The following is a 26,868-nucleotide window of genomic DNA, read 5'->3' on the forward strand; positions in this document are numbered from 1 at the left end:
AACACCATCCATCATCACTACATATAACACCATCCATCATCATCACTACATATAACACCATCCATCATCATCACTACATATAACACCATCCATGATCACAACATATAACACCATCCATCATCACAACATATAACACCATCCATGATCACTACATATAACATCATCCATCATCACTACATATAACAGCATCCATCATCACTACATATAACAGCATCCATCATCACTAAAGATCGGTAAAGTAGGTTCCGAGATTCTCGTGCGGACACACACACACATATATATATATATTCACTTTGTCTGGATTTATCAGAGAGAAGTACAGTACTGTATTTTCATATACAGTTCACAGAAATTGAGGAAGCAGGAATGAGGATCAGCGAGCAACTGCAGTTGTCATCAGAAGTGTCAAGAGGATAGTAAGTGCTGGGATGGTGGTGGTGCTTGATCCACTTTCATCACCACCCACACGTGATGTCCTGCAGACAAGAGAACATCTGTCAAGTTACTCATCCCTAGCATACCAAAGAATAAAAAAATTATGCAAAAAAACTATATATACCGTTGTTAATTATATACTATATAATATTTAGTACAGTATAGTTTATTTTCCATATAAACTACTCACTGTATGTACAGTAAACATACTTATCAGATGTATACCTGGCGAAGAGGTTAAAAGAAAAATGGTGACAATCTCATGTTTTACTTGATGTTTTGGCATAAAAATAAGATATAAAGATATCTTTGCCATCACTTGGTTTATTATATACCTGAAAATTATTGTATACAGTAAAAACTCTTCTTGCTTGTAAAGTAAGTTAATATAAAAATAATTCCACCCAATAATATAAACACCAAATGACAGTTAAGTACACAAAGGAAGTGGTTATTCTCTCTTTTTTTTTTTTAAGAAAAAATTACATCTTACCTGCTATCATCAACTTCATATTTATAATCATCAAGGTCATTGTCTACATCAAGGTCAATGCCATCATCATCATCATCAACATCAACATCAACAGGGTCAGGCTTCCTTGGGCTTGGTGGTGTAGTAAGGGAAGGTCGCTTATTCGAATGGGTGGTGAGGGCTTGGTTGATAGCTCGGAGCAATGGGAACCTGCAAAACAAAATAGTTCAAATATCTTTAGTTACCATCAACAAATAAATACAATTCTTTCCAAAAATATCAAAGAGCATCATCTCTCCAACCGGATATATTTTATGTACCTGAATTACAGTATATCTTGAAGTATCTAAAGCTAAATATACTGCAATTCTATAATGTGTTTCTCATTCAATAAAAGTATTAGCTTTCTTTAATTTACGATAAAAAAATATGGGACAATTAACAATATTCATCTCCATTACTTTATGTTCTTTGGAGCACAGGAACCAGTGAAGTCATCAGTATCTATGGACCAGATCATGATCCCACCAAGACCTTGTTTCTGAGCATAAGCAACCTTGACACTGAGGGATATTTCATCATCGTAACCAACCCACATGTTGTCACGGACCATGTAAGGTGCCTGATGTGCCTTTTGCCACACAATACTCCAAGCCCCTCCCTCCATTGTTTGTTTCTCACAAATCTGCAATATGTACACATATTAATAGAATCTTAGGTGAAGGAAATGGTAACAGAAAAAGTGGCAACAATGACAAAATATAATACAGTACTGCACTATTTTAATACAGCTGCTCCCCAACTTACGACGGGGTTAGGGACCGACATCCAGGTCGTAAGTCGATATGGTCGTAAGTTGGAAATGCTTAAATAATACATAGAAATCTAAAATGGGGGTCTTTTTTTTTTTTTTTTTCTCAGCACCACAAAACACTCACTTTTAAGCTTGCCAGCCAATTTAAAGTGAATTACAGATGAAAATTTTGTCCGTGTACCGACTTTGGGACTTGAAAATACGTAATTTGACCAAATTTTAGTACGACCGAGGCAGGTCGTAAGTGCGGGTGGACGTCAGTCGAGTAGGTCGTAAGTCGGGGAGGAGCTGTATACTGTATCTTCATATCAGATTTTGTGGTAGACTGAGGAAATATCAGTACTGTAGTCATGATAATGACACTACTGTATACAAATGTACATAATGTTGATCATTTTCATACCTCATTATACCCCAAAAATCCATCCTCCCTTGTGTAAGGTCCAGCAAAGGCAGATGAGAGTGCTGGAGCACTGATGCCTACATTGGCTGGATCACTCAGTAGGAAGGTCCTGCCATACAGACCAACACCAAGCACCAGCTTATGAGCTGGAGCACCTGATTTAAGGTACAGTTTCACGGTTGTATCCTGTTGAGTGTAAGCAGATTATTTCAAGAACAAAGGATTGTTGATCATAAAATACAGTACAGTACATTGAATGTTGAAAATTCTTGTAGTTACTTTAATGTTTAGAAATATACATAGTGTATTGCAAGTGCATAATAGCATAGTATATCATCCTATTTGCTCAAAAACATATGAGAATACAGTGGGATCTCAAGTTTAGCGAGTTTTAGATTCGCGATTCATTTGCATCGCATTACTTTTAAAATTAAAGCCTCTCAAGAACAGCGATTTTCATTACCAGTTTCGCTAGTCAATGGAGAGTGGGCTTGTTATCCGCCGACCCGCCGATTATTTTTTGTTTACGGCAGTTTGAATGAGCGAGAGCGAGTGGTGCAGTGACCTTGGATTATATAACCCATTGGGCTTACGTTTTGCGATATTCTTGATTAACTATACTTGTGTACTAGCAATTCTCGTGTATTAACGATAAGTGAAGTGCATAATGTAAATGTCGGGAGCGGTTCTGGTGGTAATGATAGCCATTGAGAAGGTCAACAAGGAAAGCCCCAAACCAAGCGTGACTACCATAAGAAGGCCAAGAAGAGGAAATACACCCTTGAAATGAAATGAGAGATGCTTGAAATTATCAAAAGTGGTACTCTTGCCTGTGAAAACATGCGTAGGTTCAACAGCCCCGAATCGACCATATATTTCTTAAGAAGAACAAGGAAGCTTTAACTGCTTCTGTGAATGTATTCTCAAGGTTTTCTAGTACAGTAACTGGGCATATATATATGTTATTTTCTTGGTGGGTTGTAGGTCATTATAGGAGGGTTTGGGTGACACCGCAGAACCGATTATGCTTATTTACGTGTATTTCAACGTCACTCGTTTCGCGATTTTAAATTTTGTGACGCTAAAACTGGTACCAATTAGTTGCAAAACTAGAGATCCTACTGTATAAAAGAAGACTAAACTCAACACTTCATCACCAACATGTATGTGTTAGCTGTTACTGCCTGATGGCATGGTCTCTCAGTTGCCATTAGGCAAATTTGAAGCAATATTTTACTAAGGGCTGCTCTCTTATTGTCAACCCACTTTTACAGAGAAATAACGAACTCAAAAATATCCCCTGCAATTATTTCAAATAAACAGTACTGCTGAAGGCAATCACCACATTATGAAATTACAATGATCTATTAAGTAACACTAGACAATCACTGAAGGTGATGTAAGTACGTATCCGATAAAATTTCTCGGTAAAAGAGGGTCATAACTCGAAGAACTTTCCCATATTTAGAATCACTTTACAAATACAGTACAATAATGATAATTCTTTGTCTTGCAAATTAGAGTCACAATTACCACATTAAGGGTCTTCTCAACATCAGATTCATCATCTCTGGGATACAGTGGAGCATTATGACCAGTTTTACCATCCCATTTGCCATGATAGTCATATGCCATTATATGAATGAAGTCCAAATATTGTGCCAGATCATCTATGTCATAAGCTGTTTCAATTGTGGACTTCCCAGCAGCCATGGCAGCTGTCAGCATCCAACCATACTTGTTGAACTCCTGACGCAGCTCCTGTAAAATTACAATAGTGTTTTGAGATGAAAAAGAAAATATACAATCCTGGACATTTTTTCAAATACTATCACACCAAGTTATCGCAAGTGATACCTCAAGTCTTCCATTGCATATACAGCACTGTACTGTATTTATGTAAAATACTGTACCAAAGTCAACGCCTAGCTCTAGGCAACCGTTATTGTACCCATATGTTAAAGTTTTAGTAAGTTATATAAAATAATGCAAATCATAATGTAAATATTTTTTTATTTATCATAAATAGTATTGTTCATGGAAGCAAATGTTTGGTATATTATACTAAAATATCAGTACTGTGCTATACTGATGTTTAACTTTTGCAAATCATGATGAACGAGGGAGATTATGAAAATACAGAACGAAGCATTAAAATTAACGGACATGAAAAATGCAAATGACCTCTATATAAAGATGTATAATGAGAAACAAAAGCAGCTGTGCAAGGTTCTTTCGACAGCTTTATTATTCGAAGGCCTAAACCATCAAATTCAGCATCATAAGCAGCTTCATCAACAACTCCAGGTTCAGCAACAGCTTTATGGGAAAGCTACAGCTTCAGCCAGGGTTGAACCTACAGCTCAGCCGGAGTTGAACCTGATGACTTCGTCATCTGAGTAAAAACCCACATCATCATTGGCTGTCCTTATGTTTTAGACTTTACCACCATTGGCGAGTAGAATTTTAGTTTTACATTCCTAAATATTGTTTAAAACATATAGAAACAGTAAATAAGTGTTGCTTTCACATTCTTATGTAGAGAAATGACGATAAGTTTTCACATGTATGCACTTACATCTGGTTAGCTATTTCTATTGTACCATTTATTAACATTAAATAACATTACTTAAAACATACATACATGTATTAATTTTTTTACATAAGTTCACTACAGCTACAACCAGGGTCTTATTTTCTTCAGTTTCTTATGTAGAACCATTGTCACTCACGGAAACAATGCCGTCTTGTCTCCTCGTGTCCTTTAATATTCTGCATATAATTAATGAATTGCATTGTTCATTTCGCATATATAAACATTAATTCAATCAAACGCTTACAGTATTCAGTATTAAACAAAAATGAATCTTTTGTACATAATCTTAAGATAAATGACTATGTTTCCTCGAGTGTGCAGGTATACATTGGCGTTCCACAGCACTGTCTCACTTTTCTTCTTTACCATCAGTGGTTACTTCTGCTGTACATTAAATAACATTAATTAAAACATACATATTTTTTACATTAAATTTACTGTATGTAAATTGTAAAAATTTAAATAAAAGAGAAAACTAAACATAGCGTTTAAAGTGTACTGTACAGTGTTGTGGCTTGGCGCGGGGTTATGCAGTGTTTACAGTTCACGTTCGACATCACATGTTCAATTGATTTATGTGTTTTGTTTGTGAACAATTGCAGAAATAATTTATGTAATATTTATGTATACAGTATACCTGTACAGTATATGTAAATTGTAAAATTTTAAATAAGAGAGAAAAACAAAATACATAGCGTTTTAGACCCGTGCGCTCTGTTTACTCCACACGTTCCGTTTGAAACACGTGTGAAGTTTTTAAGCGTCCTCGGTGAATTCTGATTACTGTTTCTCCAATTTTGTGACTATGGAAAAGAAGAATATCTCTGGGAAGCGTTCTGGTGGTGATCGTAAAAGAAAGGCTATAACACTTTAAGAAAAGCTTGATGTTTCATGACTCCTCAACATCAACCTTCTCCCCCATCAAGTTATATTCATATTTTTTCAAGGTAAAGTGTGACATTTGCTGTATGATTTCATAATTAGATATGAATGTAACATTTATTTAGACTGTGCTATCCTTTGTGTTAGGCTAACTACGAATTTTTTTTTCGATTTGGAGTAATCTGCACCTAACCCTATTTTCTCCATAAGCCCTGTTATTTCTATTACGCTAATTTCTATAACACGATGTTTTACAAGAACACAACTATCGCGTTATAGCAGAACACAACTATCGCGTTATAGCAGAACTACCTGTATAAGAAGTGATATTTTCCCTCAGTGCTCTACTAAGGTGGGTAAAAAGACCCTGGACGGCATGTAATAAAAACAAACCTACAGCAGTGTTAAATCATGACATGCAGTGAGACACTAAATTGCATTACAAAAACAAACCCCATCAAATAATATAATTTTGTAATAGTTATACAAAGCCTAGACTTCAAGTAATGGAATAAAATACAAACCCTAATGACTTACAACTAATGATGAATAATGGCAAACTTACTTTTACAAGCTCCACAAAATTTTCTTTGTCTTCTGGAACTCCACCTCTGTTGGCAGGATATTCCCAGTCCAAGTCCAACCCGTCAAATTTGTGTTCCCTGTAATAAAAGAACATTCTAATAATGGTTCTTAAATTTGTATACAGAGTATTGACCATTAAAAGGAATTCAAGCACCTTCAACTGGAGAAATTTGGTAAAGTGAGATGATTAGTCAATTGGGCTCCTACCTAAGGATCCTAATCCAAATTGGTCCCAGGCATAACTCATTCATTATGAGCCTCCATCTTCATGGTTAGGATGACACCAATCTGAACTACGACCATCAAGCAAATGAAACATTTACATTATGCACATTCTTTTAAACCTTCAACATTCAGGGACACATACCTTCAGTACTTAAAGTGAGCCTGAAAAGTTATGGTTTTTGAGTTGTGTGTAAAATATTCTTATCCTTGTAATTTGAAAGATATTTATATAAAAATACAATGTACAGTAGAAGTAAATTTAGGACACTAGCATCATTCTAGGAGCTGTATCCAATTAGCCTCAACACCCACTACCTGTTATGATAATCAGAGGAAATACACAGTACAGTACAGTGATCCCTCGGTTAACGATTTACCTTCCATAAGATTCTTAATTTAAATTAACGAGCAATCCCTCGATTAACGAGTTTTTAACGAGTGACCCTCCACATGTTTTAGCTTGCATTTGGCGGTCCACCAGCTGTAGTATTAGTCCGCCAATACAGTAATCGGTTCTAGGGCTTAAATTCCTTACTATTTTAGTAAATATCAAGAAGTTTATACTATTCAATAATTTTAAAAGTTTAATATTAATTTTTTTAGTCATTTTAACAATTATTAAACATAATTGAAGTACAGGAAACTAGTTTTATGCGCACAAAACAGCCTGTCAACACACCAAACAGGCGTCAGTCTCTGTCTTTTCAGTGGAGGTAACATCTTGCTTGAGACTCTCCAACTAAATGTTTTTTTGTGTGTTTCCAAGCAAATATATTGGTCAATTTCAAATTTATTTTACATATTGACGATATATAATGCAGTGCAGTGTTGATTTAAAGAAAATAATCTTGAATTACACCAAGAGAACTAAAATTTTATGAGTGAAATGGCACCATGGGGTGACTTCTCTTCCACCCCAATGCCTTCTCTTCTCCCTTCTCCTCCACCCCCATTCTAATTCCCATCATCATCATCATCATCCAGGAGCCTTCTACATACACACCTCAAACTAAGTGTACTTTACTACCTTTTTTGTTGATTTTAGGCAATTTTTGATGAGCTGGAACCAATTACCCAAAAACCCATTGAAACAATGGTTTCGGTTAACGAGCAACCTTCTGTGCTCGTTCACCGAGGGACCACTGCATACGTATAAGAAAAATGTATAAAATACTGTACGCACTGCCTTACAGATTTTCGTGCAAATTTGTGTGAACGCTGTACTGGTGCTAGAATAGCTACAGTGTCTTCACTTCCTAATGTGTGAGGTCTCTCACACATGAGGACAATATTGCTGGCGCAATACATGCACTCACGCGATCACAAAATAATCTCTCTATTTCATATCATTAAGCTTAACAAAGTGAACAATATAATTATTGCTTACTGGATAAACTTCACAGCAGACTTAATGAAGGTTTTCCTGGAGGCAGCAGTTTTGGCCATGGCTGAATATTTTTTAGAACCTTCTGTCCAGCCTCCAATAGCAACCAGCACCTTCAATCGAGGGTTCAAGCTTTTCATGTTGACAAACCTTTCAAGAGCCTCTGAAAAGTAGAATCTGGTTAAAGAAAGTTGAGGAAAGGAATACACAAAAAAGAATATCCACAGATTGATTGTCATTCATACTTCTTTAAAGACAATCCTAGGATATAAAATATTATAAAACAAAAATGTCTAGCACACTTACTAAGCATTTCCCTTGGACAAGTGAAGTACTGTACCCCTGTATACTGTATTATGCACACTACTGCTCGTCTTTCTCAATACTTTTCACAACAACTGTTTTATAAGTCAAAGATCATCTATAACTATAATATTCTTGCTTTTGTAACAATGACAAGGAAGTTGTAAAATCATGGCCATTATATCTGGATTAACATAGAAGAAAACCAAATTTATATTTGGCTGATGCCTCAATCCAAGCATCATACTCACTCTTGTTAAAGTCATACTCTGGATCAAGGGACTTAATGGTGAGAGATGTCTCATCTAAACCAACGAATGAGTAGATGAGGGAGGTGCAGAGCGTCGGGTCAATGTTTTCTATGTTGAATTTGCCTGCACCTGGCCTGTACACTGCCCATGATCCCAGGTAGCACACCACCTGCTGCTTATGCTGTGCCTCAACTCCGCCTGCAACAACAGACATCACAGGAACGTAAGACTAAGAACTCATCAGGGGTTCAGTGTCACTGCAGTACTGCTTTTAGACCCTATGTATTTAATGAAAACATAATAAGTTTATAAGCCTAAAAATTTAAATGCCAACCTTGAATCCATGAACATGTACAAAAATTCATGCACATTGGACTGATCAACATTTTATCATCACACCTGAATTTTAGTACTGTAACTGTACTTACAGACACACTAACAGGATCTTCTTTCCACTCTTACAAACACAGGTTCCATAAACTAGATATATCTGTATAATGAAAATTATGAACCTTTGATATGACTCCTTAAGAAAAGTACTTAAGTAATATTATAAGGGCAACGTAACGAGTAACTCATAAGTACTGTACTTTGCTTTTCCGAATGTTAAGAATACAGTACAGTATTGTATTAATCTTTGTACTTTTTCCTATGAATATCAGGTGTCCAGAAAAAGTAATTGAAAATGTTCCAATTTTGGCTGAAAAAATATATCATAGGATATAGATTAGTTTTGGTTTCTTTTAGTTTGGTTTGGTTAGGTTACGATTAGGCTTAATTTGATTATGTTAGGTAAGATTAGAAAATAGTTTGATTACTTTAGGATAAGTTTGTAACTTGTTTCCTATTTACAAATATCAGCGGGTTGCCAGGAAGACAACACAAGCGTAATTTCCCTTGATCACATCTTAAGAAACATCGATAAGAAATTAGATAAGAATAAGCATAGAGTGATAAGTGGCAGGAGTACAATGGAACATACTGTACTGAATAGTAAGCTCTCCTTAACCAACAATAACAACAACCCTTATTGTTGACCACGACACATTTCAACACACCATGGGTTTACATTAAGAGTATATACTGTACTGTTAACTTTAACTCTTAAGCCCGGGTTAGTGTGCCGCTGGCAGTACCCCACACCTGGGGGTAAATGGAGAAAAAATAAACTTTTCCAAAAACAATGCTTAACCTATTTAAATGAAAAAAAAAGTAAGAACAACTATATATATAGAGCCTCTAGAAACTTCCCTGGCTGCACAGAGGAGGAGGGGGAGACAAGGAGACTTTGTTGGTTTGACAGCTGACGCTCGTGGTCCTTACGCACTTAGTAGCCATTTTTAACTCGCCTTTGTGTTCGAGGTGGCCAATAATACATATATTTACTGATCTTAATAATTATTTGATATAAATAATTCATTTAGAATATTTTATTTGCATTATTTTTCATAAAACTAATTGGCAACACTCATCAGTCGGTCGCCAGTCTGCCTGTGTGTCTTTTTGTTTGGTAGAGCAAGTAATGCATAAAATAATAATAATTCCACAAATAAATACATTTATAACATAATCATCACATTATTTTACAGTAATACTACACTACTTTTAGCAATAAAACTTTGATACAACAGGATAAAATGGACAAACAATAAAAACTAAACAAACAAAAGTAGGTAATTATGATCAGGAAGCTTCCCTGTGGCTGAGCATGTGCTGTGACAGGCAAATATTCACACTGGAACCTGATATCCCGCGCTGGGCATTTAAACAGTGGCGGGAATAGGTGGATGTTCTGGAACATCACCCGGGGCGCACTGGTCGGAAATTCTGGAACGTCACCCAGGGCCTAAGGGTTAAGGAATTGTTGAAGCAAGCGATCTTCATGTCCAAACGGCCAGTAAGTGGTGAAATGATAAATGATTTAATTCAACAAGACATTAAAAAAGATTTACAAACATATTAACCTCAATCATTCTCAAAGCACCCCAGGTAATTCCTATCCAGTCTGATGATAAGATTTTGAACACAAGATTACAATCACACTTAGATTAGGCACCCCAGATTATTTCACCAAATCAATATTATTATTAAGTCGACGATTAAAATTACGTTTATCACATTGCAAACTGGTGGGCTTAAGGCTGAGTAGATCCGTACAGAGTCTGCACCCCCTTCCTCCCCAACAGCGACAGCCATAAGGTGTAGGGAAACAGGGGCTGAAGCGGCACCTGGAAGTCTGTTGACAAGCAATTACAGAATGCAGTAAAGCATGAAGGCTGTAGCTGGTATTGCCCTGACTGCAAAAATCAAAGTGAAAGAGGCAATTGCAAGCCTGGATCTTTGCTTGTTGCCAAAATAGAGCAAGTTGGGAAAGAAATCCTTGCTAAGACTGAGGAAGTAACTGATAGAATGGAAGGGGTAGTGAAGAAGAGTTATGCTCAGGCCTCAGCAGGACCTCGGGAAGTGGCGGAGAGTAATGCAGGATCCAAACAGGTTCTACAGCAGCTAGGGAAACTGAAGAAGTGTCTCAAAGAGACGACAACTAGCACACCTACTGCTAGGAGAGAGGAGGAACAGCAGGAGCGTTTTGAGCGCAGGAACAACATAATAGTTTTTGGAGTCCCAGAGAGCCAGTTGGAGGAAGCTGAGAGTAGGAAAACACAGATAAATTGCATTTTGAGAATATTTGCACAGAGGCTCCGAATATGTCCATCCTCCCTCAGGATGTGAGAAGGCTAGGTCAAAAGCAGGAGGACAAGCCTCGCCCCCTCAGGATCACACTAGTGAGTGAAGAGAAGAAATGAAAAGTTATTCAGCAGGCAATAAACCTAGCAAGGTGCGAGGCATTTCGGAATAGTGTATGTTCATTCACCCAGATCGCACGGTAATGCAGAGGGAACAGCACAAGAAACTCCTACAGGGCTTGAAGCAGAAGAGGGAGATGTCGAGGAGGAATGGGGACGGGTGTACATGGGTTATATCCAGGGGGAGGGTAGTGGATGCAAGAGTGCCAGCACAGAGCCAGGAGACACCACCCCACCCACTCTACCTCCCACCCAGGAGGAAGTGAGTGCCATGTAAACAATGACATCTCTGACCACACCCTGCAAAATACAATGTACTTAGCAAATGCTGCAGCTTCTGAGAATGTGGGGGGGAGCGGGTTTATTACTAAGAGCAGAGACGTTACCGAGAACAAATTCTGGCTTGAATGTCATGTACACTAATACGGACACGTTCCTAGATAAGAGAGAGGAGTTTGAAACGCTACTAAGAGTACACCAACCAGATATTGTAGGTGTTGTAGAACTGTTGTACAAGAACAGGAGAATCGACCCAGAGGAATGCGAGTTCAGTATTGCTGGATATGACTCATTTACGAACCTTTCTCAAGAAACTTGCAAAAGGGGTGTGGTTATCTACGCTAGGCAAGACCTTAGAGCCAGCCAGGCGAGGGTACAGGGAGAGGATGTTTTTGATGAGTCCAAGTGGTGTAAAATTAAATTAAAGGGAGGGGACTTACTTATCGTCGGGTGTATCTACAGATCCCCAAACTGTGGCCCACTAAATCAAAGGAACTTAAAAACCTTAATAAGCAATGCGGCGATGCTTAACACTAGCCACCTCCTTATCATGGGGGACTTTAACTATGGCGACATCGACTGGAGAAACGAGTCCACTCCGAATGACTTGAATAACCCTGCTACTCTTTTTGTAGAAACTCTGAGAGAAATTTTCTGCTCCGATATGTTAGAGACCCGACACATTACAGAGGGAAGTAAACACCCAAGCCACTTGACCTCATCATAACAAACGAGGAGGGTATGGTGGCCAAACTGGAACACCTTGCCCCAGTTGGCACCAGTCACCATACAGTGTTGTCATTCAGATTTAACTGTTACCTAGTTCAGGATAAGGCCAGGCCAAGGTGCAAATATTACAAGGGAAATTACAATGGGATGAGGGAAGAGTTGAGGGGTATCAACTGGCCAGACTTATTAAGGTACAAGAACGCAGACACTACGGTGAATATCATAACTAGTAAAATGACACATTTGATCGATATATTTGTACCCAAGACCAAACCCAGTGCTTCTAGGAATACGAGGGGATCCCTACACATGAACCATGCGGCGGTCGACAAAATTAAGAAGAAAACCCAGAAATTCAAGACATGGGTTGGGTCATACGATGAGCAAGACAGGAGGATGTATGCAAGAGCGAGAAACCAAGCAAAGATAGAGTGTAGGAGGGCTGAAAAGGAGTTCCAGAGGCTGGTTGCAAGCGTTTTACCGCTATGCAAAGTCGAAATTGAAAACGCGAGTAGGAGTATCAGACCTGAGGCTGGTGGATGTTAGTTACGCAGATTCTGACCAGGATAAAGCCGAGGCATTGAACAGCTTCTTTTCCTCAGTGTTCACAAGAGAGGATGCAACTAACCTGCCTGCGTTTGAGGACAGACGGTTCGACACAGCGCTGACCCACATTGTGTTCACAGAAGAGGGTATTAGAAATAAACTGTCCAGGCTAAAGGTCCATAAAAGTCCCGGACCTGACATGGTGCATCCTAGAGTGCTAAGGGAGTTGTGCAACGAGCTTGCAGAGCCCCTGAAGATCCTGTTTTGTAAATGCCTGGACGAACAAATGGTCTCCAGTGAATGGAAAGTGGCTTATGCGAGTCCTGTCTTCAAGAAGGGCGATCGTCACTCCACGAACAACTATAGACCGGTGAGCCTGACCGGCATAATATGTAAAGTACTTGAGAGTATTATCAGAGATGTCGCAATGGAACATCTAATACGAAACAACCTTGTAAAAGATTGCCAACACGGTTTTATGCCGGGGCGCTCCTGCTTAACACAATTGCTCAAGGTATTGGATATTTGGACCCATATTCTGGAACGGGGTGGTAATATCGACAATATTTACCTAGATTTTGCCAAGGCTTAAAATCAAACTGAAAGGGTACGGAATTCGGGGAAATGTCCTAGCGTGGATAGAAGACTTTCTACATGACCGCAAGCAGTGTGTGGTGTTCAATGGTACGAAATCGTCATCTGTACCTGTTACAAGTGGGGTACCACAGGGCAGTGTATTGGGCCCGCTGTTGTTTGTTTGTTTCATAAATGACATGCCTGACGTTGTACACTCCTCCATACAAATGTTTGCCGATGACGCCAAGTTATTTCGGAAAATTAAGAACCAAGCGGACTGTGAAGAGCTGCAGAAGGATCTCTGTGGGCTCCAGGAATGGTCGAAGAAATGGCTGCTGTGATTCAATGTCACGAACTGTAAGAGGATGCACCTGGGGCGTACCAACGGTAAGGAGGCGTATCATATGTCCCAACGGGATGAAGAAACTGCGCTAGTTGAGACTGTGTGTGAGAAGGACCTAGGTGTGTATGTTGACAATGAGCTGAAGTTCTCGGGCCATTGTGAGAAGAAGGTAAATCACGCAAATAAATTATTGGGTCTTATAAGAAGGTCGTCCAGATATCTAGACGGTCCGTCCCTCATAACGATCTTCATGAGTGAAGTGCTTCCCCATTTGGAGTACTGTCACCCCATCTGGTCCCCGAGATATGCTAGGGACTGTCAGTTGGTTGAAAATGCTCAAAGGAGGGCCAGCAGACTGGTGCCTGCACTTCGGCACCTCAGCTACCCTGAGAGATTGGAGCGCCTGAACTTGCCTAGCTTATAGTACAGACGGGCAAGGGGGTACCTAGTTGAGGTGTATAAGCATCTCAGGGGGCACTACTCAGTTTAGTGTCCTTACTTGGAGCTGGCGGACGCTCGCCCCACAAGGGGTCACAGCTCAAGATTGAAGAAGCCGCAAGTCCAGAAAACCGTGAGGGCAAACTTTTTTTGGAGTGAGGGTTGTAAACTCTTGGAACAATCTACCAGAGAGTGTTGTGACAGCACCGAGTGTGAGCTCTTTCAAGACAAGACTTGACCAACACTGGAGCGGGTTCAGGTACATTTAAGAGCCGGTGCATGCCCAGTATTTGCCAACAGTGCGTGGCAGAGACGTGACCGATCGCCCGGGTGGCTAACAAGCCGATCAGTGGCGAAGAGGATAAAAGTAAAAGTAATACCAAAGTTAGGCATGTATGGTGACGATGAGGTCAGGTTCAGTGGGGGTGGGTGAGAGTGAAGGGACGGCTCCAGGAATATCAAAAGGGGGCCCAAGAAGTTGTGGGTGGGGGAACATGGCAAGCACAGCGAGCTCACCCAGCTGGGGAAGGGGGGGGGGTGGTTGCTGCAAGAACCCCGGAAAATTTATGAAATCTGACCAATATCATGGGAATTTTGAGGCCATTTTAGGCCATGTGCACTTGATATTAGGATATATTCTGAGGTCAATATTATTACTTTTTATTCTACAAAAACGTATGAGTAAAATACTGCATTAAAGAAAAGGTATTGGAATTTCCTGATGAAAAGGGGCAGGGGGTGGTCCAGGCCCTTAGGACCCTCCCTCCTTGGGATACTGGTTGGAACTTGGAATCAGCAGACAACTGGGATCCCAAGAATGGTAAGCTTCCAGGCGATTTGGTAATCGACAAGTATCCTAAAGTGCTATAGGATATACCCATAACCAATGTACACGAAGGACGTGTCCAATCCAGAAATCTATAAACAAAAACATTCTGATAGAGGAATTTCATCCGATGACGTTACGACTGCAGACTTATACAACCTGGCCATAATAAAGGGTAAACATTCGTCCTTTTTGAGGCTGGTCGAGCTGTATGTGTTCCGCACTACCAAGGTTAATATTGACATCTGGTGGCAACAAAAAGATGATGTAGACAATGTGAGGTGTTGGTATGGTGCTTCAGCGAAGGGAGAGTTCCGCCTTGCTGTTGACATTTAAGAATCCCATGGTGCAACGGTCGCCAAGGTGATCAGCTTTGTGCTGGCCTACGCGTGCGCGCGCTTGCTTTCTTTTTTTTTGTGCGTGGGGAGGGCAGGGAGATTGTAAGTGTGTTTGAAGCCTGCGTGTGTGGAGTGATCTACCTATGAACTCAAACTCTGCTCAATCGCATCTTCCTGTTCTTTATCTGTGCATAACACACCTTCATCCACATCCGCCCGCCTCACACAACACAAAACCGTCTTCTCCCTAACTCACCAGACTCACTCACTAACACACCCTCAACATATCTTGAACACTCCTCCGTTTCTCACACACTACACACACCACCACCAAGTTCCCCAACACATCACACTCATCAAATTTCCCAAACACTTACCTACCACGCCTTGTACAAAGCAAATCACCCCTCCTACCACATAACTCTCCGTGGCCGGACAGATGGCCGAAGGACATTTGGCCGACGGACTTTTCACCGACGGACATCTGACCGAAAGGACAATGAGCCGACAGACATTTGGCCGAAGGAACATTTGGGCGAATGGACATATGGCCTTTTTAAATGTATTTTTATTTTTATTTCTTCTTTGCAATGTATTTGCTTTATAAAACAAAGGATAAAAAGATAACATAAATGCAATGTGATTCATTTGCATGATAGAAAATTATTTTTTGCACATTTGGATAGGTTAAGTTAGGTGCAGCCATTTGTCCATTCGACCATTTGTCCATTCGGCTAAATGTCCGTTCGGCCAAATGTCCGTTCGGCCAAATGTCCGTCGGCTCAATGTCCGTTCGGTCAAATGTCCGCCAGTGAAAAGTCCGTCGGCCATCTGTCCGGGAACCATTATTTCTTATTGTTCTCAGAACAAGTAGAAATAACCACATGTATTTGCTCCTATCCTCGACGTATGTATTCCATATCTGATCATCTAGTAGAATTTTACCTTTAACCTAATCTATATGGTTTGCATCGAAGGTCAGTCAAAACCGGACAGACATGAAGAAACGAGTGATGAAACAGGATCATAGTGTTGGAGAATGGTGAAACCCGGGAGGGTAAAACTCCAAGGGTGGGGTGGAGTTTCAGGCGCTTGGTTAATCTTAAGTACTGGTGGAACAGACGCTTCCTAAACAGCATAACCTTGTTTGTTGACATTTGGCACCGGGTGGGCACTTTCCTTTCCGCGAAGCTTCTGTACCTCTTGATTCACCCCCAGATATGTGCGAAAGGTTAAAAAATATTAATATTTAGCATTTTAAATCTAAGCTTAAAGAATAGGGGTATTGTGTACACTGGGGTAGAAAGAAAATATATATAGATATATATTTTTTTTTTCCTCTTTGGGGACTAGTACTCTTGAGCTAAATTTACATAAATTTGATTTTAATTTCCCCTTTTCTAACCATTTTTATTTCAATTTTGCTATATTCTCTTCTTCATGCCCCCCACCACCACAGTGCAAGTCACAGTGAAGGCCAGAATATATACAAATTCTGGCCTTCACTGTGACTCTTGCGCGCGCATACACACACTGACCCTCTCGGCGCTCTTTGATCATCACCCCGACCTCACCTGCAAATTTGGTGAGAAGCTTCTGCACCATCCTTGACACCAGCTCCTAATTCCACCCGAGATCCCTCGTCCGCGAATTGATATTCCACACCGCAACCGCATCCAGCCCATACGAGCACGTATTGATTCCTATAAGAGCAGCACAGTCCCAACCATTGCAAAAATTATCAACTCGTAGTCAACCAGTGTGTTCACTCCCAACCAATCTTACCTTTTTGCACTGTTACTATGTTGAAATGCCCTGTAGTATGACATTCTCCCTACCTTGTTATTGCACGCGATCTATTAACTCAGATTAAAGTAAGTTTTCCAATTTTTTGTGACTTTCTGACACCAAATACTAGTCGAGAAGTGATTAGCGGTCCGATTTATTCATGTAGGACCATTATTTGACTTTATTACGGCTATATTTGGGTACATTTGGGTACATTTGGGTAATTAGTCGGACCGGCTTTCAACAACTCATAGACAAACGACTTACATAAAATTATCCTGGTTTGATATTGTACAATGCCTAAGCTCAGGGACAACGAGTGTGAATTTTAGTCCATCACTACAACTGGCAATCCGAAGTGACTTAACTGCAGCAGAATGGTACTTTTCCAAGAATGGCAAGAGGGTGAGCTGATTATTTTCTACATCCTGAAGATGGAGACTAAGTGAGGTGTGCGTCTACAGCCAATGTACAGTACTGTAAATATTTTTTGGGTGGGTTATGTAGGCTTTAACATAATGTAAATTCTTCGTTCTATTTCTTACGGATTTATAATGTTATTGATCACTTTTTATCTATGTAATGGTATCATTTGCTTGCTTCAATTGATTCCTGCAGCTGGCTATCAATTACTAGGGTCGGTATGGCCGATGGTGTCGTCAAGTTATGAATTTGCACTCCCTCGAGAGACGTCGAGTGATGGGCGATATGATCGAGGCGTATACATGGGAGTAGGGTTAAAACAAATGTGATATAACAAAGGTACTTAAACTATCCAAGAGCGAACTTGTAGCAATGGTTTTAAATGTGACAAATTTAGATTTAGTTGAAAGACAGGTAAACACTGGTTTAGAAAGAGTAGTGAATGAGTGGAACAAGTTACCAAACATCATCGTCAACTCGAACACGCTGGACAGCTTCAAATATAGGTTGAAGCGACTTGAACAGATATATGAGCGATAGGGGTTGGGTGTAAACGGGACTGCCCAGCATAGGCCAATAGGCACACTGCAGTTTCCTCCATTCTTATGTACTTACTTTTTACTTTACTTTATCCTCTTCGCCACTGATCGACTCGTTAGCCGCTTGGGCGGCCGGCCACGCCTCTGATACGCACTGGGGTCAGTACGGCCGATGGTATCGTCACGTCATGAATATTCAGTGTGTTGGAGTTATCGTGAATTTCTGTAATTTAACAACAGCGCATACTCCAGATAAAAATAGACAACAGTCGCAAAAAGAAAAAATCAATAACAATTCATAGCATTATCACCGACAGCACTCGGCTGTCGGTGCATGAAGACCGCCATGGTCTTCATGATGACAACAATACATTTTAATTTATTCAGTATAACATGTGCCTTCCTCTTGTTTTTTTTGTGGTTTCCGTCCATTGTTCTAAAGCTCTATTCAGACTGTTATCTTGAAGTGACTATCTTACGTATCTTTCCTTCATTGCGATCAAGGTCGAATGTCTTTAGGATCTTGAACAAAGATATCTTAAACACTCGTATCACACGGTCTGGGGTTATTGCAAGTGCCTGTTCCTCGTTGATATCTTGACCAATCAAACATCGGGGCAAATCTTTGAGCTCTTTTATCTTGATTCCTTTGGTTTATAAGCCGAAAACGTGTGTGTGTGTGTGTGTTTTATATAGTGATACCTGCTGGCTGTGAACTACACGGGTTTCCAACAAATTGGCCACGTGAAAAAAAAAAGCACAGTTTCCCGAATAAGGTGAGTGCTTCTGATGAAATTCCTTACAGTGGGAGGAGAGAGTGTTTCCAATACAGTACACTCATACCACGATAAGCATTACAGAATAAGGAGAGTTCATTACTGTAATAAATGCTGTAACTTAGTTACGGAATTTCCCAGTGTATTGAAAGCTCGATCACTTATTTATAGAATACCATAACTTAGAACGTATTTACACTCTAATTTAAATTGTGATCTGAACGTCGAACTTCTACTTTAGTCATTTTATTGTACAGTATAGTTGAATATCGCCTGTTGGATTTAAACTTTTTTTTTTTTTGCTCTTACCAGTTTCAGTTTCATGAAAACGGCGGGAATCGTTTCTACGTAATCCAAGTTTCAGTTCCTCATGAAGTTAGGTTTTAATCGTAGTTGACCTACATGATGTTTCCTCACCACAGGACGGGGTGGAGCAAGGTGCACCTTCCGGATGTCGAGACCTTGGCATATGACTTCGTAATCCAGACGCCCTCACCATGCTTCCTCCACTTCTTAAATGTCACACACACAAGATCCTTGTATCCTTGTTAATTAGAATTGTTATAATAATCCCGCCGTCCTGGAAGAGTGAAGAAAACCTACTTTCGTCCCAAAGTTGTGAACGTGGTTACTTATACGAATAACAATGAATTGTAACAAAACTTCGCACAATATATATATAGTTGTAAGGACAGTTACCCTACGACACAAAGAAGTGCTCAAAGATAGTCCTTATGTTGCAGCAACCTGTCTTGACTAATAAAGAGGTAACATAACTAGGTAAAAATCATATAAAGCAATGACAAATTTACAATAAAAAATAATGCATTCCAACACAGGCAACTGCTAATATTGCATGTATTTCGAAATATGAAGCCTGTTCTTAACAGCGGGGTCGAGCGACTCTGCAGTGAAAGCGTCCCTGGGCTGTTGTAACGGGAACATTAGCTGCCACATTCAATCTTCGTTATAATTTTTTCTCATTAAAGATATCAATCACTACTTTGAGATTAATAAATGAACCCCACTGATAGATAATTATAAGCAACATACAAACGCTGAGCAGCTGAAATTTTGATAGAAAGACCAGGAATCTTTTAATAGTCGATAAGAATTCAAGTATACTGGTACTAATCACCAGAAAGGTAAACCACAAAACCAGCTAATTATAAGAGCTCTGATTTCTAATGTGTTTATGCTCAGGTAGTGGGAGTCGACAGATATAACTGCCCAACATGTCGGGCAACAGTACATCCTGAACACACGTTAGCGCTCACACTGAACAAGATGATGTGGCATCCCAAGACCTTTGATATTAGGCCAAGACAATACCAAGGACTCGGACTACTGATATTTGTCCACTCCTGGTACTTTAGTATTTACCACCGTGACTCTTGCTTAATATTTCCAAGTTAACAAGAGTGACGAGACTATAACATTAATTCATTGACGAATTTAGAATGGCAATAAATCTCCCTTTTATATATTAACTACACCTGTTTAATTATTCAGTTCACACACTTTTAACTCCATTCCTCTTTTCATTCACGAAGGATAATGGTAGCTAGGCTGGGAATGTTCCCCAGCCAGAAAGACCAAGCCAAAATTTACTCCCAATCTGGGAAATTAAGTCAACAATAATGTACTTAAAAAGAACACAGGTTCATACTTGTACAAGACCTATTTTCCCCAGCCTGAGGTCACAGTAGCCACTGACGCAGCTCATAGAAACACAAAAAAAAATAATTCAACCTAATAAACACACACACACACACTGCAGTATTCTGTATTGATAAAGAGACATATTTTAAGAGTCCTCTAAGTCGGGTACGCGCACACACACACAAAATTTGTTTTCTGAAGTTAACTGTCACCACTGAACTTTAATTAATACAGTATATTGGTCTCTTCAAGTAAGGACCGATCTTTGGTACATTGGGAAGGAAGATCCAAATAAGTACTTAAGAGACCTGATCATAATTTCATATAAAATTTCACAAGCCTAAGCTGTGCCATCATAGAGGAAGACGTTTACCGCCCCACACACACCCAGTGGTGGAGGGACATTATGAGTGAAGTTTATTTGCACATAGTTTTCTTCTGTCGCGATATTCATTATTAGTACAAACAGTATAGATAGTTATGGAATTTTGTTGTATTAGTTCGTTAGCGTGTAAACTAATGCCCTCCATTACTGGGCCTCCTTGGGCGTGCCATTTACGAGATATGCTACCTGACGTTTGAAAAAGTTGGTGCTGAACTTTGCGTCAAGGGGATGTAGTGATCCAGCGGCAATGAAAATATAAAGCAAAAACAGGTTCCATTCTATCCAAAACGGTCCTACTCTGGTTAGGTACGCATTTGGTTAGCTTAGAATTGGTTAGTGTGAGGCCATTTGGGAAGTTTGGCCGTTCGAGTTGAAGTTTCAATAAAGGTATTTTTCTTTCAAAGACGTTTTAGCTGGTGCTGTTACAGCGTTGCAACAATCAACAGACAGATGATATTCTGTGATCCAGGTAGTCGCACCACACTGTTATGTATAACCAGCATTAACACCCTGGACTCGTTCTCCTTGTTCCTAGAATGGAGGTTCTTTAAGTGACAAAGTAATTTCACAGCGGGAGTGATGTTAGAAACGAGAATTTCTGGCCTTAAGTTGTGAGCCTACAATATGTCTTCCTGGGTTGTAACTACTGCTCTTCAACAACGAAGGTCTTTAAGCGCGTAGCAAGGTTAGTAATATGCTAGTGCAACAACGAAAAATAAATTATGAGAGAACTCTATGGTGATTCCTGGGCCACACTCCTTGCCAGCTTAAGAACACTGTTGATGAGTACCATGTCTACAGGGGTATATACGACTACCAGGAAGTAGCAAGTTCAAGATACTGCATCCCCACAATAATTTTCATTCCAGAAATCTTAAATCATACGAGTAACTTTTTTTTATACCTTGACGTTCAGTTAATTCGTCACTGGAGACGCAAGTTGGTCATAGATTTCACCACACGTGACGATAAAATTTAATATTGAGAGCGGCTTTATATTGAGCAGACTGAAGTCACACCTACTGTGATCTGTGCGCCTCGGATATAAATCATTGGTAGCTTTTGTCCTACATTCTAAAAGTGCGCTTTGAGTGTACTGGCATTACCTGTAGACTATACTTTGTTGGTCTGTAATACATAAATATAAATACCAGTACAGGTATCTCTTATTACTGCTAAATATAAATATACCAATCTACATTTTTTGTGCATCAATATGATCTAGAGTACTAGACCAAAAACAGATAAATTTTTATGGTAATTTATTAAGGTAAGGTAAGTTTTTAGCTTTATTTCATATTTTTGTTTTTTTACCCGTGGAGCTATTGATTATAATCATGCACATAAGGTTTCTGAAACCTCAGTCCTTTGCGAATGGTTCACACCAAAAAGACACTTGGCACGTAAAAATTCAGATTCCAGTTATCAAGAGCTGGACGCATAAAATAACACGGTAAAAAAAAAGTTTAATGTCCCGTACATGCATATTAAGGTTTAGCGATGTAACTTTTTGTATTATAGAGTATTGAGATAAGGCAATGTTTGAAGGTAAATTATGATAATAACTGGGCAATAAGATATCTTTTAGTGAAAACTAAAGCAATCTTGATAAAATGATGTGGTTTATCATTAGCAAAGTTTTACAACTGTCTGTGGTGAGTGTCATGAACTAACGGCACGGTACGTTTTGTAGATGGACGAGGTGTTGGTGTGAGACAGGTGGTGTGAAGCAGTGTTGGTGTGAGGCAGTGTTGGTGTGAGAGGGTGTAGGTGTGAGTGGCGCGCGCCTGCTGGCCTCGGTACACGCCACGTCTCACCCAGACCCATGATAAAGTTCACACACACAACACAGTCCAACTTAGTCGTAATTCACCATTCTCTGACATACATACAGCACACAATGTTTCATACAATTTTATGGACTGTACGCAATCACAAGTTCCCAAAAGATACAACGTACACTAAAATCCAAACAAGATGAAAACCTCACCAGTACACACACACACACTGTAATTAGATGTCCCCTTATGAGGCTACTGTATTGACTTCAGAGATGTTTGCTTGTGTCAACTGTGAAATATATATATAAATAAGAAAAAGTTACACGCGGACAGTCGTAACACATGCCCAGCATAGGCCAATGTCCACCTGTGGGGATGAAACGAATGGCGTCAAGATAACCTGTTTTCTTCACTAACGTACAGGGCCGGATTAAGCTTAATAGGGGCATGAGGCACAGATCAACTTGGAGCCCCCTACCCTAAAGATGTGCGTGTGTGTGTGTATATATATATATATATATATATATATATATATATATATATATATATATATATATATATATATATATATATATATATATATAGCAAGAACAAAATATACCAAAATTTATCAATGATTTCATCAATATTAAGCTTCTGCAAAATAACACATTCAATGTTCATAGAGACAGAAAATTGAGACTGCGAGGACATCGTTGAACGAAGTTCATGTTTTATATGCTTCAATTTCGAGAATGTTTGGATTTGGGGGCCCCTTAGAATCGGGGGGCCTGAGGCCATTGCCTCATGGTTAATCCGGCACTGCTAACGTACGTCTAATTATGATACTTTTGTATCATCGGCTTACCACTTTCATTAATAGTTACTGTCTATAAACCGTATGTGAGGAAGTGCCTACAGGTTGGTGCTGGTGGCAGTGAAAGAGACCTTCATCGTAAAGAGGGTTAGTTCCGTGTGACTGTTCACATAATTGTGAAGGTGGGAACAGCACACCTTCCCTGGCTACTTCACTCAACGTTGAAGTCTCTCACTCACCACCACAAATCTGCTTTGGGTTGTTCCGTAATGTTATACTTTGAACAATGCTTTTTGTTTTCTTCACAGACAAATATATAACCAAATTTCTTTTGGAACAAAGGCGAAAATTTCAGGAAGACTTTCAACAACCCCAAATGTTAACGCCACAACCCCTGATGTAAACTCCACAACCTCTGATATAGACAATCTACAAGCAAGCCACGATCGGGGTTTCAGAACCAGACAGTGAACAATTGTTCTCCGAAATTAGACAAAACATATGGTTGGGTCTCAGTGATATTTCAACATAATTTTGGCTTTTAAAATCCTCCAGTTAAAAAATCCAAGCCTTTGTAAATCTGCGGCCCATCATCTACTGAACCTATTTTCCTCCAACACAATTAGTTTCCACAATAGGCTCAACCCTTTCAAGTGAGCTCTTTATTTGAGCACTTTATACTGTGCCGCACACTCGTATATCTTGCTGTATTAAAAAATAAGTTAATGTCTTCTAAGACTTATTATGTCTCGAGTAACCTTCCATACAAGCAGGAAATAAAAACCAATCTGATTTTATCGTGGGTTCTAAGGACATCGTAAGTTTATCTGATTAAAAGATAGCGATATCAGAGTTCACAATATTCTTTTTTGGTCGCATTGTTATAATAATTCATAAAATATAAAGGAGAGACTTCCCAAACTTATTAAATAAAAGTAATAGCGGGAGGTTCTGGCAGAAAAATCGCCATCTGCAGATAACTTTCCTAACATTAAATCGAGAAGTGTTGATACGAGTTATCAAAGTTGCAGCTGTGTCGCGTCACCATAAAGAAACTGATTAAAGGAGATCAATCACTTCCGAGTCGTGGTTAACAAACTTATCTCAGACAAGTACAGATAAGGTTCCTCAGCTTCGAGGTACCGATGGGGTCCAGGCTGGAGAGGTCACGAGCCTCATCTTTAACGACGAATAAAGTTATTTTTCCTACGAATTTGCACCACGGTCATATATATATATATATATATATATATATATATATATATATATATATATATATATATATATATATATATATATATATATATATATATATATATATATATATATATATATATATATATATGAAATGGGAAACAATGGAGCGCCTTAGCTTTCCTCTCTATTTAAGACATCTTGTATATGTTTCCATTGTGGAATTACATGATATATATATATATATATATATATAAACAACTAAATAACTGATATACAAGTGCATTGTGCACAATTTAACCAGCATGGAAGTGGCGTGGGTGTCTTGTGGAAAGTGAAATTTCAAACCAGTTTCACCTGACACTTCTATGTGGTTGAAAACTTTTCAATATACTGCTACTTAATTGCCTTATCACTGTTCTTTATTACATGGAACATGCAACTGCACACTGTGAAAATCAACACCCATTAGATATAATGTACAAAATGTTACATACCTAGAGCGAAGGCGGAGAAGGCGAGGAGCGTCACTGTATACCCGAACATGCCTCCAAGAACACTGAAGTTGTTTCGTCATCGTCAGTCACCCACCAGCACCAGTAAAAGGTGCCAGATACCATTATTGTTCCCAGCGTGACCTCCCCCACACGCTAGTACCACACCTTGGTACAGTACTGTGGACGTGTCACTGAGTGTTTGTACAAGTGCTGGCTGGATAGTTAACATAAGAACATAAGAATGGAGGAAACTGCAGCGGGCCTATTGACCCATACTGGGCAGTCCCGTTTCTACCCAACCCCTATTGCTCATATAAGCATCCAACCTATGTTTGAAGCTATTCAGCGTATTCGAGTTAATGATGATATTTGGTAACTTGTTCCACTCATCCACTACTGTTTCCAAACCAGTTTACCAATTTCACGCCGAAATCTAAATTTGTCTAATTTAAAACCATTGTTACGGGTTCGCTCCTGGTTGGATAGTTTGAGTACCTTTGTAATGTCCCCCGGATTCAGGAGTGGGCAAAGTGGGCAGCTGCCCAGGGGCCTCCACATATTACAATATGTTCTAATTTCCTCAATATAACCGCATAAGGCTTCAAAATTCTCCAAAGCAGTGTTCAAATTTCAAAATTTTCCCGAGGGGCTTACAGCGCCCCCCGGAACTCCCAGATGTTTAGGCTCGCTTCACTCGCCACCCCACCCTCTTGGGTAGTTATAATGAGTGGGGCCTCTACAAAGAGGCTGCCCATGGGCCTCCACAGGTCTAAATCCGGCACTGGTTGAATACTTAATAAAAAACAATGGTTCCCTTTTGTACTTGTTGTAGTATCTTGCGTTATTTAATGGGAGAATGACAAGCACATGGTCAGTCTGGCTGGGCGTTTTTTCTCTGTTCTTGGTTACAATGTGCCTAACACCTTTCGTGTTTACACAAGCCTAAACACTTTCTGACTTTGGTAAGAAGTAACATAATATATAATATATATATTCAATAAAGGCAGCATATAAACATACATATATTTAACACTTGTAATTATCGTTAGACTATAACTTGTTGCATAGACTGAATTCAGTTTTATTTATTTATTAACGATTCACACAGTACAAGCATACATATTTAAACACTAGCCTTCCCCAGGATAACACATAAAGTATTAGTAATATTTATGCCAAATTTGGTTCTTGTTACAAAATTTAAAGGGACTGTTGGCGGCAAGGTGAAAAATTAGGATACAAACATGAACCATGCGGCGGTCGACAAAGTTAAGAAGAAAACCAGAAATTCTAGACGTGGGTTGGGTGAAATAATGAGCAGGACAGAAGGATGTATGCAAGAGCCAGAAACCAAGCAAAGACAGAATGTAGAAAGGTTAAAAGGGAGTTCCAGAGGCTGGTTGCAAGCGAGGTCAAGTCAAACCCAAAGGCGTTTTACCGCTATGCAAAGTCGAAATTAAAACGCAAGTAGGAGTATCAGACCTGAGGCTTGAAGATGGTAGTTATGCTGATTCTGACCAGGATAAAGGAAAAGGCATTGAACAGCTTCTTTTCCTCGGTGTTCACAAGAGAGGATGCGATTAACCTTCCTGCGTTTGAGGACAGACAGCTCGACACAGCACTGACCCACATTGTGTTCACAGAAGAGGGTATTAGAAATAAACTGTCAAAGCTAAAGGTCCATAAGAGTCCTGGCCCTGACATGGTGCATCCTAGAGTGCTAAGAGAGTTGAGCAATGAGCTTGCCGAGCCCCTGAAGATCCTGTTTTGTAAATGCTTGGATGAACAAAAAGTCCCC

The 26,868-nt window shown here is 39.5% G+C and overlaps 1 protein-coding gene across 1 annotated transcript; it reads right to left on the reverse strand.

Annotated features, from left to right (window-relative positions):
- Positions 1–226: 226 nt before the first annotated feature.
- On the reverse strand, positions 227–25,176 carry LOC121876611 (probable chitinase 2). The gene is made up of 9 exons (XM_042381882.1): positions 25,071–25,176; positions 8,351–8,548; positions 7,800–7,959; positions 6,168–6,264; positions 3,658–3,885; positions 2,125–2,310; positions 1,369–1,592; positions 929–1,117; positions 227–476 (listed from the first exon to the last, which is right to left on the reverse strand). The coding sequence occupies exons 1-9, from the start codon at positions 25,117–25,119 to the stop codon at positions 374–376; spliced, it is 1,434 nt and encodes a 477-aa protein (XP_042237816.1). The 5' UTR covers positions 25,120–25,176; the 3' UTR covers positions 227–373.
- Positions 25,177–26,868: the final 1,692 nt, after the last annotated feature.

This window comes from Homarus americanus, unplaced genomic scaffold (genome assembly GCF_018991925.1).
Source record: "Homarus americanus isolate GMGI-L3 unplaced genomic scaffold, GMGI_Hamer_2.0 scaffold28, whole genome shotgun sequence".
NCBI classification, from domain to species: domain Eukaryota; kingdom Metazoa; phylum Arthropoda; class Malacostraca; order Decapoda; family Nephropidae; genus Homarus; species Homarus americanus.

What these genes read in the sequence shown, in the direction of transcription:
- LOC121876611 (XM_042381882.1), bottom strand. Translation starts at nt 25,119, where the DNA reads ATGTTCGGGTATACAGTGACGCTCCTCGCCTTCTCCGCCTTCGCTCTA. An exon ending in GATTTTTGGGGTATAATGAG is followed by an intron (nt 1,593 to 2,124) that starts GTATGAAAATGA and finishes TACATATTGCAG; the next exon opens with ATTTGTGAGAAACAAACAAT. An exon ending in TGTGCTCCAAAGAACATAAA is followed by an intron (nt 1,118 to 1,368) that starts GTAATGGAGATG and finishes TTTGTTTTGCAG; the next exon opens with GTTCCCATTGCTCCGAGCTA.